The sequence below is a fragment of the Cimex lectularius genome, unplaced genomic scaffold (assembly GCF_000648675.2).
Source record: "Cimex lectularius strain Harlan isolate CLEC.00 unplaced genomic scaffold, Clec_2.1 scaffold208, whole genome shotgun sequence".
Classification (NCBI taxonomy): domain Eukaryota; kingdom Metazoa; phylum Arthropoda; class Insecta; order Hemiptera; family Cimicidae; genus Cimex; species Cimex lectularius.
In genome coordinates this window covers 469,190-485,589 of record NW_019392797.1, presented here as the reverse complement: position 1 = coordinate 485,589, position 16,400 = coordinate 469,190, and the positions used below count along the sequence as shown (strand labels likewise).

The 16,400-nt window shown below is 33.2% G+C and overlaps 3 protein-coding genes and 1 non-coding gene across 7 annotated transcripts in view; 2 read left to right on the top strand and 2 right to left on the bottom strand.

Moving 5' to 3' along the window:
• Positions 1-12,219, top strand: part of LOC106664837 — a 29,257-nt gene extending 17,038 nt beyond the window's left edge. For both annotated transcript variants that reach the window (XM_014390856.2, XM_014390857.2), the window contains 4 exons: positions 8,633-8,716; positions 10,929-11,093; positions 11,738-11,893; positions 11,964-12,219. In XM_014390856.2, coding sequence (XP_014246342.1) covers positions 8,633-8,716; positions 10,929-11,093; positions 11,738-11,893; positions 11,964-12,134 — 576 coding nt within the window. In that variant the 3' untranslated portion in view covers positions 12,135-12,219. The remainder of the gene's footprint in view (positions 1-8,632; positions 8,717-10,928; positions 11,094-11,737; positions 11,894-11,963) is intronic.
• The window catches only part of LOC106664836 (TWiK family of potassium channels protein 9-like), a 392,977-nt gene that overhangs the window by 309,046 nt on the left and 67,531 nt on the right, over positions 1-16,400 (bottom strand). The gene's annotated exons all lie outside the window — the stretch shown is intronic.
• Positions 1,023-1,094, bottom strand: Trnad-guc. The gene has a single exon. It is a non-coding gene; the product is annotated as a tRNA-Asp (tRNA).
• LOC106664843 lies at positions 14,579-15,644 on the top strand. The gene is made up of 4 exons (XM_014390864.2): positions 14,579-14,688; positions 14,746-14,910; positions 14,964-15,116; positions 15,178-15,644. The coding sequence occupies exons 1-4, from the start codon at positions 14,620-14,622 to the stop codon at positions 15,349-15,351; spliced, it is 561 nt and encodes a 186-aa protein (XP_014246350.1). The 5' UTR covers positions 14,579-14,619; the 3' UTR covers positions 15,352-15,644.

The window sequence follows — 16,400 nt, the reverse complement described above, 5'->3', positions numbered from 1 at the left end:
AATCTCATCCTCACGAACAAAATATCTTTTGGTCCGAAGTTTAATCTAATGTACTTGTTTAAATCAATACCGATTGTAAATATTATTGCAGATGTGGAAATTATAATAGAAAAGATCAATGAGAGTGCAACAATAAAAAAAAAGAGAAAAACTATCTAATATGTTGACCAATTTCATGAAAATAAAATGTACGTTCAAAACTACAAATGCTTGGTCAAAACATTAGGTTTTTAATGGGAGGATCTATGCATTTCTACAAAAAAATGTAAGGATACACATGTAATTAACACAGAAGAGGACTCATGTCATGATGTCGAAAACGTTACGAGTTGTGTAATTTTCAGTTTTAGTTTTATAGTGTGTAATTTTAAGATTTAGTTGTAAGAACCTATGGCAGAGTGATTTGTAGAAATCCAAAAGCACAAATCAGACTTGACTTCGTAATCAAGGCCAGCAATTGTGATACAATTATGGCGAAGAGTGAATCAGCAGAAGAATGTGGACGTTATCTTTTCACAAATAGCTATTATTTTTTTTCAAGTCAGATTGATTAGCACACAATATTTTAAAACAGCACGGCAGGTACCTATCTGCTCGTCGATATCAAAATTACAAAACCACTTTACATGAAAGCAATAAATTTTTAAAAGGACGGGGGAATGAGGAATATAAATCGCAAATCGAAGGCACAGATGTCACCATGCCTGCTAATAAAAATTTAATTTGGGAAAGATTGTCAGGATCAGGAGCGCAGCGACAAATGGTGGGGAGAGATGTTAAGGAAGGAAGACACAAACACAAAAAAAAAAGATTATTGAGGCGCGTCTCCTGCTCCTGCATCAACGAATATTGGAAGTGATCGCTTTGGTCATTTTCAAAATAATTTGTGTTTTATTTCAAAACGTTTATTATTATTTGATCTATTTTTATTTGATGAGTTGTTTTTTTAACAAAAAATTATAAGTTCAGTTATTTTATTTTATTTCGTTATTTTGAATTTCTTGGAGTTTATAAATTTGTGGTTCCCCGGCGGGGAATCGAACCCCGGTCTCCCGCGTGACAGGCGGGGATACTGACCACTATACTACTGAGGAAATGTCCATGCGGGTTAGTCTATATGCACGGATGTCTTGAAAATAGAGAAAGAAACACTTATTGGGCGGATTCCGTTTCCAGTAGCGAATCCGAAAGCTGGCTTACATCGCCAAATATTTTCGCGATCAAGAGCAGTGTGTCGACAAAATCACGAAGGTTTTCTCTGCCCGTGTGGGCTCTAAATCAATAGTTGACTTTTAGAGAGTATAGATTAGTCGGATTAATGAATTCGTTTAGAAGTATATTTCTAAGCTTATCAAAACTGATTGCCAATCAAAATGCATATAATCTTTTCATCGTAAAACAAATTACTTCATGGTCAGTTAATCACGATAGAATCATACTTCACTAATTAAATACTTAAATAAATTTAAATATAGCAGACAAAAAGTTTAAAAAATTTAAAAGAAGAACGATGAATTGTAGTGTAAACGAACGGCACATTTTAAAAATAATATTTTCCAGCAACCTGACCGATAGAAAATATTGCGAAAAAATGCCTCTTAACAGGACATGGTATTATCATATAATACCCTGAATTCACTAATTTCGTGGTCCGCTTGACCAATTAATATATTACAATTAATTAAGGTTTTTAGTTGAGTAAAAAGTCAATGGCACGAGCGGGGTTCGAACCCACGAACCTGCTTGATACGCCGCTGCTCTACCACTTGAGCTATCGTGACCTCGATCCACTCGGACACCAACTTTCCATCTCAACCCCACCTTTTGAATTTTCCCTCCTTTTTGCCATTTTTGAAAAATGTCAGTAGCTGTCAGCTTAAACCTCTTTTGCCATAATACAACATGTATGAACAGAAATATTTTGTATTTCTTCCATGAATTCTATGCAATATCAAGTATTTATATCGCGTGAATTGTGCATTTTTACATAAAACAAAAGATGTGTCGAACCGATAATATTATCGATCCACGATAAAATGACGGTCCTCGTTTTCCTCCTTCCATTCTCTTCTGATATTTGTAATTGTAGGACCGAGTAGTGACCTGGTTTTTCCATTAGGGTTGAACATTCTCAACACCTGAATGACGGTTTTAGGCAGGTAATTTTATAGTCTTTAGACACCCCAAGACAATAAAACCGGGCACTTGCATTTATTTGTTTATTTTTAATAATAACTAAGTTTAAAGCTTAATAGGTGACTTAAAACGTAAACATTACATTAATAACTTGTCGTTTAGCTTTATAGAGTATAATTATTTTACAGTCTTTAGATTCAAAATAAAGAAAATCAGTTCAATTTAATCTTTCCCAGAGCCCACTTGTCGGATGAGGTAACATGGTTTTTTTCGTTGATGAAACAGTAAATAAGATAAACATTATATACAATAAAAAATTATTTATTATCTTTTTTTAAAAGCGTGGTTTTAAGTCGCCTGGTGATGCTTTGCCCAACGACAGACGTAGCGCCTGTTACATAGCCAAAGTTAAACGTAAAAGATTGGTTTAAAGATTGGTCTACCTTCCACGATGGAGTACAACGGTTTCGGGTCAACTCAAGTCTCGATCAAAGAGAAGGTCTTTATTATATTTATTTATCTATCTTACCGCACTACGTAACCGTCATTTAACGGCTTCTTGAAAGGTAGACAACTTCAAACTATCGCTAGTACAAGGGGGAGCTCTAAAAGATGCTTCATGGGAATAGTCTATGGCTAACAACGTGTTTCTTTTTAGAACCTCTTCTATACGTAAGATTGTCTCTAGTTGCAAGAATCATCAGTGAAGTAATTTGTTGAAATTTTAACATATAAAAGAATAAGTGCAGTGTATATTGTAAAAAAAATAAGTGGGCCAAGAATGCTTCCCTGAGGAACATGTACCCTAATGCGTACATAAGGTTTAATTAAATAGAAAAAGGCAATATTATTTTATAAGTCGTTTGTATATGAGACACTCTAAACAAACCTTTGCAAAAAAAAAACCTGAATTCCTGCAATAAAAAAAATCTAAGTAAATAATTTGTTACATTTATAATGTTTGAATTTGAACTTTGAACTTTTATTGTTCAACTCTATCAATAAATATGGAACGAAATCTTCGGTTCGACTGTGTTGATCAACTAAAGTTTGAACCAGGGAAATTTTCGTCGTTCAAGTCGAGATATCGGTTCAATTCATGATTCATTCCTTTTAAGTTTGAGCGTGTAAACAGTGTGTTCTATTGTTTTTGTTAATAAACTCGTTTTGAAAAAACATTGAGTACAATTAAAATTGCATGTGATGCCACAATTATTTGCATTTTATCGTAACCATTACTCCTTTGGAATTGCCTGAGTTTTTATGACACAAAAGATATTTATAAAAACTGTAATGTAATCGTTTGTTATGATATTTAAAATTTTAGCGATCATGTAGAGTGGGATTTTTCAGCCAAAAAACTACACAACGTTTTAAAATGGTTTGTTCCTTTTCAAAGTGTGGGAAAATTGCAGGGATCAAAGTCGTTAATATAAAGACAAATGAACATAGAATAATACATAGGCACTCTCAACACGACACATAAGAATGGCACATCTACACTGAAAACAAACACTTTGAGCCCAGAAGATGATCTCAATAAAGTTCGAAACGTTGGCATGATAAAGAAATGTTTTGCTAAAACCTACGTCACACCAGACCTCACGATTTCCAAATAATCATTGGCCAAGGGTCACTAAACACCACACATAGAAGAATACTTCATTTTTTCTTTTATTTGCAAATTTTATTATAATCATAAATTTCTTTCGAAACACCGACCTATTATATATAAGTACAGATTAGAAAGAAAAAGCTTTAGTTCTATTGGCAAAGATAAAAATTACTAGATTCACTATTACAAAATTAAGACGTTTGCTTTTTATTCGGAGCACCTGACAATGCTGAGTCTTTCTCACGAAATTTGCCACCATATATGATTTACTTCTGAACTCTTTTATGAAGCCCACAGCCTAATGATGGCACTTGATGAGATTAAATAAATAATGGAATTAAAAAATACTAAGAGATCATGGTAAAAGAAATGTAAATAGCCCAACTTACTATAGCTGATTAGAAAAGCAAAATTAAGACGGTGGAACAATAGTTTGCAAATCAAAAGTTGAAATTTTTTTATTAATTAATATTTGTTTAGTGGCTATAATTGACCATATTAATTTTTTCAATTAAATATTTTCTTTCATCTAAGGATTTTGGTTGATCCCGCTCATGACACTGATTTTTCATCTCAACCAAAAACCATAGATGAAAAGAATAATTATTTTTTTATTAAAAGGAGTGGACAAAATATGATTAAATTGCTTTCAGCTTTTGACGAACTAAAGTTGACCAAAACAATTAAACGGTGAGAACGCACCTTTACTGGGACAAACCAAAAGGGGTTTTTTATATACTAGCACATTATTTAAAACAGATTTTAATATATAGTTTACAACGTATAGATCAGATTTCACATAAACAATTATTAGCTGTAGAAAAATGTAAAGCTAATATTTATAGTCATCAAATAACAACATACTCTACATATATCAAGGACTACATTTCCTTCTTTTACAAATATACAAGGAAAAGCATTGTGTTCGCGCCAAAAATCGCGAATTATAATTGTTTATTTTGTTTCCGAAATGCCGCTAATCTAGAATTTATCCTAGCTCTGTTCCCTCCCCACAATCCTGTCCTGTTGCTGCCTAGTCCTGTTCGCTTCCGTCTCGCTTCTATACAATCCACTGTTAATTAGCCTCCAAGAGTGATTTTCTTTTAGTTTTCTTTCAGTTTTTCTCTTATTTTCAAGAAGCATTTTTTTCGTTTTTTCGTTGTTAATTATCGCGTTCAAAATAACGCGAGTGTCTCCTCCCACATTCTTAATGCGACACATCATACAGGGTTCGGACGGAGCCCCGAAGGTAAATTAATAGACGAGGATTCTGTTTTATCTTTGGCCAGAGTTATTGCAGGTTCTAGCTATTAAACAGCTCTCCTCCCTGGTTGTCGAGAAAATCAAGCCAAGTTAACAAGTTAGTATTTTATTTTATTTTGTATTTCATTTTATTTTGTATTTTTATTTAATTTAATTTTATTTTTATTGCGACCGACCAGCGCGTGCACAACATTGTATAAACACGAATTTCCAAAAAAAAACTTGTTTCGTTATTTAAATAATATATTTCGTTTGTTCATATAAGCATTATTGTGTGAATTTATTTAAAAAAGGAATATTATTACAAGAAGAGACCCGAGATGTTTCTCGGCCGATAAATAATAAGAAAATAAGTTTTTCGTTACACAGTAACATTCACTAATGAAGTGCAGATACATAAAAGAAGGACAAATATATATATAAACTCAGTCGCAGCTACGCCAATATCATTAATCAAATTCAATATAGATAACATACATATATCATCTCATCACACTTCACACATCAAACATTTTTCACATAGTCTAATTTTTCAACAATTTAGTTTTCCTTTTCCTATTTATCCCCTTCTACATAATCCTGAAAGGATAATCTTGCCGAACCATTACCAACGTTTTTCCCTTTGTCGGCTCTTTTCAACTCAAAGAAGCTGACACCTTGCACAAAAATGTCTTTTCTATACCGACTTCCATCCCCACCCCTTCAAAATCCAACTTATATAAACATAAAACAGCAATATCGCACTGGCACTCTCAACACGACACGCAAGAATGGCACATTTACACAGGAGACAAACACTTTCAGTGAGTAGAAATGCTTTTATTGAATAAAAAAAATATATTTTTCATTGTATAAAATCACTTTTTTCCACATCCTAAATGTATTTTTTAAATGTAAACGATGTTTGTAAATCCCAGGCTCTGAAGATGAACTCAATAAAGATCGAAACGTTGGCACGATAAAGAAAATGTTTTTCTGAAACCTACATCACACCAAACCGCATCTCACGATTTATGAATAATTATCCATTAACGGTCACTAACCACCACACATTTTTAAATAAATGTTTAAATTTATTTTCTGGCTATGATATTTAATCATAGTTCACTATTTTCGTGGTCCGCTTGACCAATTAATACTTTACAATTAATTAAGGATTTTAGTTGAGATGAAAAAAAGTTAATGGCACGAGAGGGATTCGAACCCACGACCTTCGCCTAGATACGCCGCTGCTCTACCACCTGAGCTATCGTGANAGGTGGTAGAGCAGCGGCGTATCTAGCCGAAGGTCGTGGGTTCGAATCCCTCTCGTGCCATTAACTTTTTTTCATCTCAACTAAAAACTTTAATTAATCGTTTAATCATAGTTTTCAATTGCAGCCTTATCATAGTCAATTCTGGTATTATTTAGGTTCTACTTCTTTTTTTAAATGTATTTAAATTCGATTTGTACTTCAGACTAAAATAAATTATTTTTACTTCTCCACATTGTTATATCTATGGGATTAATGGATAAAGAAAGAAAAACAAATTCCCTCAACAAATCATCATTATTCGCCTTTTAACATCAGCACTCAACTAAACGATACTTTGACAATGCGTACTTGGACAATGAGATCAAGCCTTTTAAAAAATTAAAAAAACACGGGAAAATCTCGTTCTTGATAATGATAATGCTCTAATTAAGTGGTTTTAAACGAAATTACTTTCATTAGTTTGAGATGGCATTGAACAAATAGTGGCTGCTTCAATCCTTGTTGTCCTAAAACTTTAGCCCTCTTCGATTACAGTAGTGAGTATGGCAGTCTCGTGAGCGTTGTTTTAATATAAGTTCACTGTGTCCACCGCCCCATGAGTTTATCGACTTTTGCTTTTTGGATCCATTCTGTGACTGAGGATTCTGTGTTTATTTTTCTTATAGAATGGGTTCAAGGCTAATACATGGTCTTGCAGATTCTCCTCGATAATAATGCAATAAAGGCCCTGATGTTCACCTGAAAATAAGTCGAAAGCGCGGTAGAATAAAAATTGAATTTGTTTTTCGACCAGGCCACACCGAAACCCAGATTATTCGTTCATAAAAAAGTGGTCAATACACATTAAATATTCAGCGAACTTCACAAAAAGTGTTATCGAGTTCGATCGTTCTCTATGGCGACTTCAATAACGAGTTCAACACGACAGCTATCTCGCTGACTTCATGAAAAATGAATTCGGCCTCAACTACGTGAGCACAGAACCAAACAACACAGGACAATACCACTGTCAATTGTGGTTCGCCATACACATTGATCTTGCTATTAGGCGTCATGCCTCTTACTTTTCATATCGCAGGCCGATGTTAAACAAAATTGTTGTCGAATATTAGTCAAAATAAATGTAATAGATCATTCATTGTGTGTTCAAATAAAATTTGGTACCCAGTCCCTCGTTTACATTTCAAGGTTTAACCATTGTACCACGGTATTGCAAGAAAAGAGCTAATGAAGAGTTCACGTCCAAAATTCTAGAGGAACATGGTGCCGGCTCTTTTATGGTATGGGGTGTGTGACGTCTGCCTTGTGGACGGTGCCTGGAACCGGGAAACTTAGTTTTTATCGAAGGAATTATGGGCAGTATTAATATGTAGACATATTAAGGCTTACATTTTTATTAAGTGCCACGAAATTTGTAATTAACACGATATTTAAATGTCATTCCTTTTTCCAGTAGAAACATAACGTGGAAGCGCTTTTCCATTGTAGAAACGTTGCTTTGGCGTCATTGTTTTTAATATAAACTAATAGCACGACCGCACGGATAAACGAAAATACAGACTGCAGTTGTTGCGACAAATAAAATTAAAAAAAGTCAACAAAAATAAGTGATATCGCTTACTTTTGTGACCTCTTCATTGGATCCATATTTACTTTTCCCTAACAGATTCATTAATCCTAACGGTTTATAAAATATTTTTCAGAAGTTTAGTTTGTTGTTATAAAAAAAAAATTGTGGCCGTATTGTGATTCTAGTCAGGGGATTCTCGTCCCAGAATAAAATATTCTCTCTCTCTCTCTCTCTCTCTCTCCCTCTTTCTCTCTCTCTCCCCCTCTCTCACTCTCTCTCTCCTTCTTTCTCTCTCAATCACTCTTCATTCTCACCCATTTACTCTCAGATTAATTAATTATCCATCTCTCTAGTAAGGTTATATTTTAAATACAACCGAAAAAAAAATAAAATAACATAAAAATAGGCAGCTCTAATAGTGAAACCTAATATTTAAAAAAAAAGCGCGATTACCGATTACTTTTGTAGGCACTGTATAACTTACAACGATAATAATTTAATAATAATAATAATAAACAAACAAATATGTAAACATACTTTTCTAAACAAAAAATCGCAACCTGTGAAAATGTGAAATTTATCTTACGAGGCTGTTTATCGTGTTGTTTGAGTAGTCGCAAATTGAATGTAAATGTCGCGTTATTCGAATTCGCGTTTTGCGGGGATCCATTGTGAACTCATTTTATAAATAACAGGATGTCAATTATTTGAGTTAAAAATAATACTGATCGATCTATAGCGAAACAGATAACTTTTGTTCTCTATCCATTTTTGATGAATAACGTTTCCCAGTTGAACTTCAGGATCATGGACAGCAGGATTTTTACTCTGGCTCTGTTTCTCCACATGGCCAGTAGATCTATTGCTTCATTTGCCGTAAGTAATACTGTTTTCTGTAAGTCTTTTGTATGTAAGTTTTTTAATTATAGTTATTCAGATATCGTGAGATGCGGTCGGGTGTGATGTAGGTTTCAGAAAAACATTTTCTTTATGGTGCCAACGTTTCGATCTTTTATTGAGATCATCTTCAGGGCCTGGGATTTACAAACATTGTTTACATATAACAATTACATTTTGGATGTGGAAAAGTGAATTTATACAATGCAAAATATATTTTATATATTCAATCAAAGTATTTCTACTCACTCAAAGTGTTTGTCTTCTGTGTAATTGTGCCATTCTTGCGTGTCGTGTCGAGAGTGCCAGTGAGATTTTGCTATTTTGTGTTTATATACGTTGGATTTTGAAGGGGTGGGGAAGGATGTCGGTATAGAAAAGACATTTTTGTATAAGGCGTCGGCTTCTTTGAGGTGAAAAGAGCCGACGAAGGGAAAAAATGTGTTGGTAATGGTTCGGCCAGATTATCCTTTCAGGATTATATAGAAAGGGATAAATAGGAAAAGGAAAGCTAAATTGTTGGGAAATTAGACTATGTGAAAAATATTTGATGTGTGGAATGTAATGTGATGATATAGGTATGTTATCTGTATTGAATTTGATTAATGATATTGGCGTAGCTGCGACTGAGTTTACATGTATCTGTTCTGTAATTGATGCTGTGTTTATCTCTGTTGATATAAACCATTTCTAAGAAATTACGTTTATATTTGTTTTGTTCTGTATGTAATATTTTTGGATTTTTGAAGTCAAAATTGTGTTGGTGTTCAAAGTGGTGGGTAGCGAGTGCTGTAGGATTTTGCTTGGGTTTTTTGCAATCATAGATATGTTGCTTTACTCTCTTGTCCAGATATTGGGATGTAAGACCGATGTAAGTTGCCGGACAGTTTAAACAGTTGATCTTGTAGATTACGTCAGATTTATTTGTTATTGGTGTGGGCTTTAACTTTGGAAAAAAGTGTTTGGATTGTTTTATAATTTTTGAAAGCTATTTTGAAGTTATCGGACGAGAGAAATGTGTTTAATTTATGTGATAGGCCTTGAATAAATGGTATGGAAATGTATGCTTGTTTGTTTGTATTTGATATGCTTAATTTAGTATTATTAGTAATAGTGGAATGTGTTAGTGTTGAGTTGTAGTTGTTGATTATTCTGTTAATTATGTGCTTAGGGTAGAGATTGTTATGGAGGATCTCTTTATGTTCTTTATGTTAGGTGAAATGATTCATAGCTCAGGGTAATCATTCTGTGAAGTAACTCTTTGGCCGTGTTTATTATTGTATGAAGAGGATGGTGAGACTTAAAGTTGAGGTAGCGATCTGTGTTTCTTGATTTTTGGTACCTATCTGTGATTAATGGGCCATCTGGTTGTTTTATTACAAATGTATCTAAAAATGGTACTGTTTTGTTGTTTTCTATTTCATGTGTAAATTGTAGGCGTGGGTGAAAGCTATTAAATGTATCTAATGTAGTTTGAATTTGATCTGTGGGAACTGCTGTCAATTTATCATCTACGTATTTAGTGAGTAAGGGTAATGTGAAAGGAAGTTGTGGTATGACTGTATTTAGTAGATGTGTCATGATTATGTCTGCCAGTATCGGGCCTACGTTGGCATGGCTATACCAAAAAGTTGTTTGTAAAACTGATTGTCGTATGTAAAATATCCGTTAACACAGCAGTGTCGGATCATTGCTACGAACGTGTTCTTTGATAGAGTTGTGTGTGGTGTTATGTTGGGCCATTTGTCTTTAATAATGTCCAGTGTTGTATCTATTGGGATGTTGGTAAATAATGATGAAACATATAGGGATATGAGAGAGTAGTGTGAGGGGATGTGGATATTATTAATTTTATTAATGAAATGAAATGAATCATTTACATTATATGTGATATCTGTGATGTTGTTGAGTACGTTGGTTAGGTATTTTGTCATGTTATATGTGGGTGAGTTTACAATTGAAATTATGAGTCTTAGAGTGTGTTTGGGTGTAAATGTATTTGTTAAATGTAAACAATGTTTGTACATCCCAGGCCCTGAAGATGATCTCAATAAAAGATCGAAACGTTGGCACAATAAAGAAAATGTTTTTCTGAAACCTACATCACACCCGACCGCATCTCACAATTTCTGAATAACTATCGACTAACGGTCACTAATCTCTACACACTTTTTTAATTATATGTGCTTAGGGTCCCTACGACATTGTTCCTTTAGAGTTAGGGAAATGTACCACTTCTACATGCCAGAGTCCAAAATTCATCTTCAACAATTACAAACTTAGGAAGCTGGACAGGTCAAGCTATGTCTACAGTGGGGTTTTAAACAGTTCGATTCCTCTCAGCGATGAAATAAAGGTAAACGTAATTTGATGTAGAGTTATTTAGAGGTATATTGACCAAATTACTTCGTCCAATTAATTAATCTTTTTATTCAAGGTTTTTGGTTGAAATGAAAAAGTTAGTGCCACGAGCGAGATTCGAGCCCACGACCTTCGGCAAAATATGCCGCTGCTCTACCACTTGAGCTATCGTGACTTCGATCCTCTCGGACACCAACTCCCCGTCTCTACCTACAACCTTTCCAATTTTCCCTCCATTTTGGCATTTTTCAAATGTCGTGTAATCAGGATTCGATTAGTTAGTGAAGTTATACTCCGTTTTCCTTATTAAATTCATAATATTTAGTGGTCGATTGACCAAATTACTTCTTTCAATTAATTAATCTTTTTATGCAAGATTTTTAGTTGAAATGAAAAAGTTAGTGCCACGAGCGAGATTCGAACCCAGGAGCTTCGTCTAAATACTCCGCTCCTCTACCACCAGCTATCGTGACTTCGATCCGCCCTGACACCAACTCCCCACTTGATTGGGCAACGTGATATATCGCCGAGAATCGAATCCTGATTACTCGAATATTTGAAAAAAGGCAAAAAGTAGGAAAAATTTGTAATGTATTGTGATGTACATAAAAATGATTTTTTTTAAATATAAATAAAAAGCTTGCAGCTGATATTTCCACTTGGGGAAACGGCGGTTGGAAGCCAAATTTCTACTATCTCGAGTTAGGCGGCTTGTGCTCAGGAATGGAAAAGTACCTTCCCAAATTTAAAAAGGAGATCTTTGCTCAGATGAACCAATCGTGCCCCGCACCCGAAGTGAGTTCGAGTTATCAAAACAAATTTGGGTAAATTTCTACAATGCGTTAACATTCAAGAAAAATTTCAGGGTGTTTACAATTTCGAAAATTTGAGTTTTGTCCAAGAGAGCCAGTTAATGAGCACACTTCCTTATGGAAAGTACAAGATTGTAATGAAGGGTACCGATTCAGACGGAAATTGTTTGGTATGTGTGATTTTTGTCTGTGATTGCATACCAAAGGGAAAGAAGAAATCATAGACAATTTTTATACATCCCATTTAGTGATTGTTCAAATTTTTCTGGACAATAAAAATGATACAAAACCAACTATTTCCTTGTACTCTGTTACCTACTACAAAAACACAACTTAAAATATTAAAATAACTACATTATTGTTCAACTATCAAATATTGCTAACCCACGAAAGAATGTCTTGTTTATAATAATGTAACGTGTTAATAAAATAGTACGAATTTATCAAAAAACTAATAATAACTTCTTTCAATTATAAACGATAACGTTCTAAAAAATATTGTATTATTATAATTTGTTGAAGTCTGAGGAGTGGTCAAGAATGAGGGAGTTTAGAAAAAGACATTTTTTATTTTTTGTAGACGTTTGACCTTTATTCGGGTCATCTTCTGGGACTGGGTAAATTACAAAACATATGTTGATTGGTAAAAATACAATTTAAGATGTAAATATAAATTGTGAACCAAGTATTTCATACTCACATAAAGTGTGGTGCTATTCTTGTGGTGTCATGTTGGTTTTGTGTGAGTGTTGTGAAACGTGAATTTGTGTTCTGTTGTATTTATATGACTAAGATAAGGGGGACGCGGTAAATCTAGGAAAATTTCTTTGATCATAGGAGGTTTTATTTAACCGCCAGTCGATACTAGCGATTTTATGATTCGGCATTCAATACTGGAAAGGAATGTGTGGTGTTTAGTGACCGTTAACCAATGATTATTTGGAAATCGTGAGGTGCGGTCTGGTGTGCCTTAGGTTTTAGAAAAATATTTTCTTCATCATGTCAACGTTTCGATCTTTATTGAGATCATCTTCAGGGCCTGGGATTTATAAACATTGTTTAAATTTTACAAATACTGTAGGATGTGAAAAAAAGAATTTAAAGGATGGTAGAAAGTTTTAGGTTAAAAAAATAACAATAAACGAATTTATGCGATACTAGCAAATTTTAGATTTAAATAAAGAATGAATTTATACAATGCTTGAAAATTTTAGATTCTATCAAAGTGTGTGTACTCTCACTCAAAGTGTTTCCTTTCCGTGTAGATGTGTCATTCTTGTGTGTCATGTTGAGAGTGCCAGTGAGATGATGCTGTTTTATGTATATATCCGTTGGATTTTGAGGAGGTGGGGAAGGAAGTCGGGATAGAAAGACATTTTTATATTAACAGTTGGCTTCTTTGAGGCGAAAAGGGGCCGACAATGAGAAAAACGTTGGTAATGGTTCGACTTGATTATTCTGTTTTTCAGGATTGTATAGACGGGGATAATTAGAATAGGTTTATCTATTCCTGAAAGGATAATCGGGCCATACGAGTGGCTTTTAGATATGCATTGATCGTCGACACTATGAAATTAATTGTAAGCTGTTGTATACTATACTATTAATTCTCAAGAAGTAAAAAGTTTCCTTTAAATCTTACTATTTTTCCTTACGTTCTTTTTTTTCATTCACACTCCTGCTTTATATAACTTTTTTCTTCTCGTTTGTTTCCTTTGTTTATATTATATCTATAATTAAAAGCTTTATTATGCATTAACTCAACAGACGGCTCCTAGCCATGCTTATTATACTTTGTACCAATTGTTGTCTTTTTCTATTTTAATAAAGTATTATTATTATCTATTAATATTATTATTGTTTTTTGATGTAGACACACACTAATGTATATGTGTTTGATACACAATTTTTTTGCGTGATCGTTTAATAATTTAAAAAACTATATTAAAATAACTATATGATATTTAATAACCTTCAATGTACAACAACGCAGAAAGACTTTTCAAACCTATATAAATTAATTGCCCATTTATAAGAATGCTCGGACACGTGTTTAATATTTTTCCAACTATTGTTCATCATAAATCATAAAAACTTACAAGAAAATCGGACCCCTCTTGTGAGAATCAGACAATCTTGGAAATAATGTCGAATAATATTTCTTAATGCAGTCTTTCTAAATAAAAATAAATAAATAAATGATAGATACAGCCGGTTCGGGGTAATAACAGCCGAATTAAACCCTTGCCGATGTATTGTACAAATCAGGAAAGAAACTATCAAAATGTAACATAAGAGACACCATTTGGATGAAGCAACTTGTTTTGAAAAATGCTATGTAGTTTATTTTCAATACATATTTGGAAAATATCACCTAGAAAATTCTGCTCTAGAAAAGTAGGACATACTTTAAAAAGAAAGTACGATAAATAGAAAGGATAATAAGATGAAAATAATATAGAAGATAAAATAATATTATTTTATTAATTTTTGTTAGTTAAAGGTAACGCAACCTGAAATTTTCAAAAGCAGTGTTTCCTGTGCAATATACATTTTTGTTAAAGGAAACGTTTTAAAAATTATTTTCTTTTGTGTACACTTCTCACACCGGACGTGATTATAAAAATGAAAGATTAGTTAAAATGATAATACATATTTTGAACCAACAATGCTTTCCACTTACTGCCCACAGCTCATCCGCTCGTCATAATGAGGAGTGTGTACATTACTGTCACAATATTGTTTTGTTTGAGCAGAACTTCCTTCGCTCCCTTTGCTGTCAGTATGACCGATTAAATTGAAATTTAAGATCATCTTTTGTAAATCCGATTTTAGGGCCCTTACAATATCGTCCCTTTAGAGTTAGGAATGTGTCCCAGCTCTGATTGCGAGTGTCCGAAATTTACTTTCAGCAACTATAAAATAAGAAAGCTCAGCAGGTCGAGTTACGTTTACTCGGGGACCATCAATTCAACTGTTGACATCAGCGATGATATAAAGGTAACGTGTAACAATCTGAATTGTGTAGGTTTATAGACAACAAAAATTTATAGATTGCAATTAATGTTTCTTCATGGGGAAACGGCGGATGGAAGCCGAATTTTTTCTATAACGAAATGCTTGCATGCTCTGGACTGGAAAAGTATCTACCTGAGTTCAAACATGAAATGTTCTCGCGTGTCAACGCTTCTTGTCCTGCACCCGCTGTGAGTAAAAATTGCAATGATTGAAATACATCAAACGTGAAACAACTCGAAATACTTTCAGGGAGTTTACACGATCGAGAATTTGAGCTTTGTGCAAGAGAGCCCTGTCATGCAGTCCCTTGTGTACGGAAAATACAAGACGTGGATAAAGGGCTACGATAAGACAGGCAACTGTATGGGATGCGTGACCTTCAATTGCAACATCGTACCGAAACCGAAAAAAAAACAAAATTAAAATTATTTTATATATATAATATTATGTTTATATTGACGATTGTCTGAGCTAACATTTTTCTCGATTATTATGCAAATAATAAAGCTATTGTTTAAAAAAAATACGCATGGATTAAAAATTAACTATTAAATTATTTCCAACCGATAAAACTATTTACAAGTGAACGCAATATATTCACTAGTATTAACAAACTAAATCAATAAAAACTGAATAATTAATAGGTGTTTTACAAACCAGAGAACTCAAATCGAGGAAAACGTAGAAATTGAAGGGATAATTTAATATATAGTTGATGATTTTAAAATTAAATGATTAATGTCAAAAGTAAAAGGTCAAAATGGTTAAATTTACCACAAACCATTCCCTTTCTCTCTCTATTATTTATTCTATTTATTCTCTCTTTTTTATAGTTAGACATGACTTAATTATCTAATTAATTTTAATTTTTAATACCGCCAGAGTGTATTTACCATAGTGTATAATGTAAATTTACTTTGTTTTATATATATTTCTTTTTGTTGTTAAATTATTATTATTATTACATATTATTATTTTTAAATTTTCGTCATTATTACAGTTATTTACAGGATGCAAAAACACATAATACAAAACATGATATTAATTAATTTATGTCTCCATGATTTTACGATGGCTTTAATTATTTTCCATCAGATGTTTTTGATAATTTCTTTTGAAAGCGCGCAAACTGCTCTCAGAGGAAATAGTATTTGGAACATTATTAAACAGCATTATCCTGGTAATTAAGAAAGAGTTGGAGTATGTTGTAGTTCTATGAATAGGAATTTAGAATATATTGTTTTGTCTAAAGAGGAATGTGTTAATTTTCTCTCTCTCTTTACTTCTATCTATATTTGCAATCTATCTATCAGTTTATCTCTCTATTTCTCTCTCTTTCCTTCTCTCTCTTTACTTCTATCTATATTTGTAATCTATCAATCAATTTATCTCTCTATTTCTCTCTCTCTTTACTTCTATCTATATTTGTAATCTATCTATCAGTTTATCTCTCTATTTCTCTCTCTCTCTCT

Bases quoted from the DNA above. Each gene is read 5' to 3' on its own strand.
- LOC106664843 (XM_014390864.2), top strand. From the start codon at position 14,620: ATGAGGAGTGTGTACATTACTGTCACAATATTGTTTTGTTTGAGCAGA. The intron at 14,689-14,745 runs GTCAGTATGACC...ATCCGATTTTAG, and splicing joins CTTCCTTCGCTCCCTTTGCT to GGCCCTTACAATATCGTCCC. The intron at 15,117-15,177 runs GTGAGTAAAAAT...AAATACTTTCAG, and splicing joins CTTCTTGTCCTGCACCCGCT to GGAGTTTACACGATCGAGAA.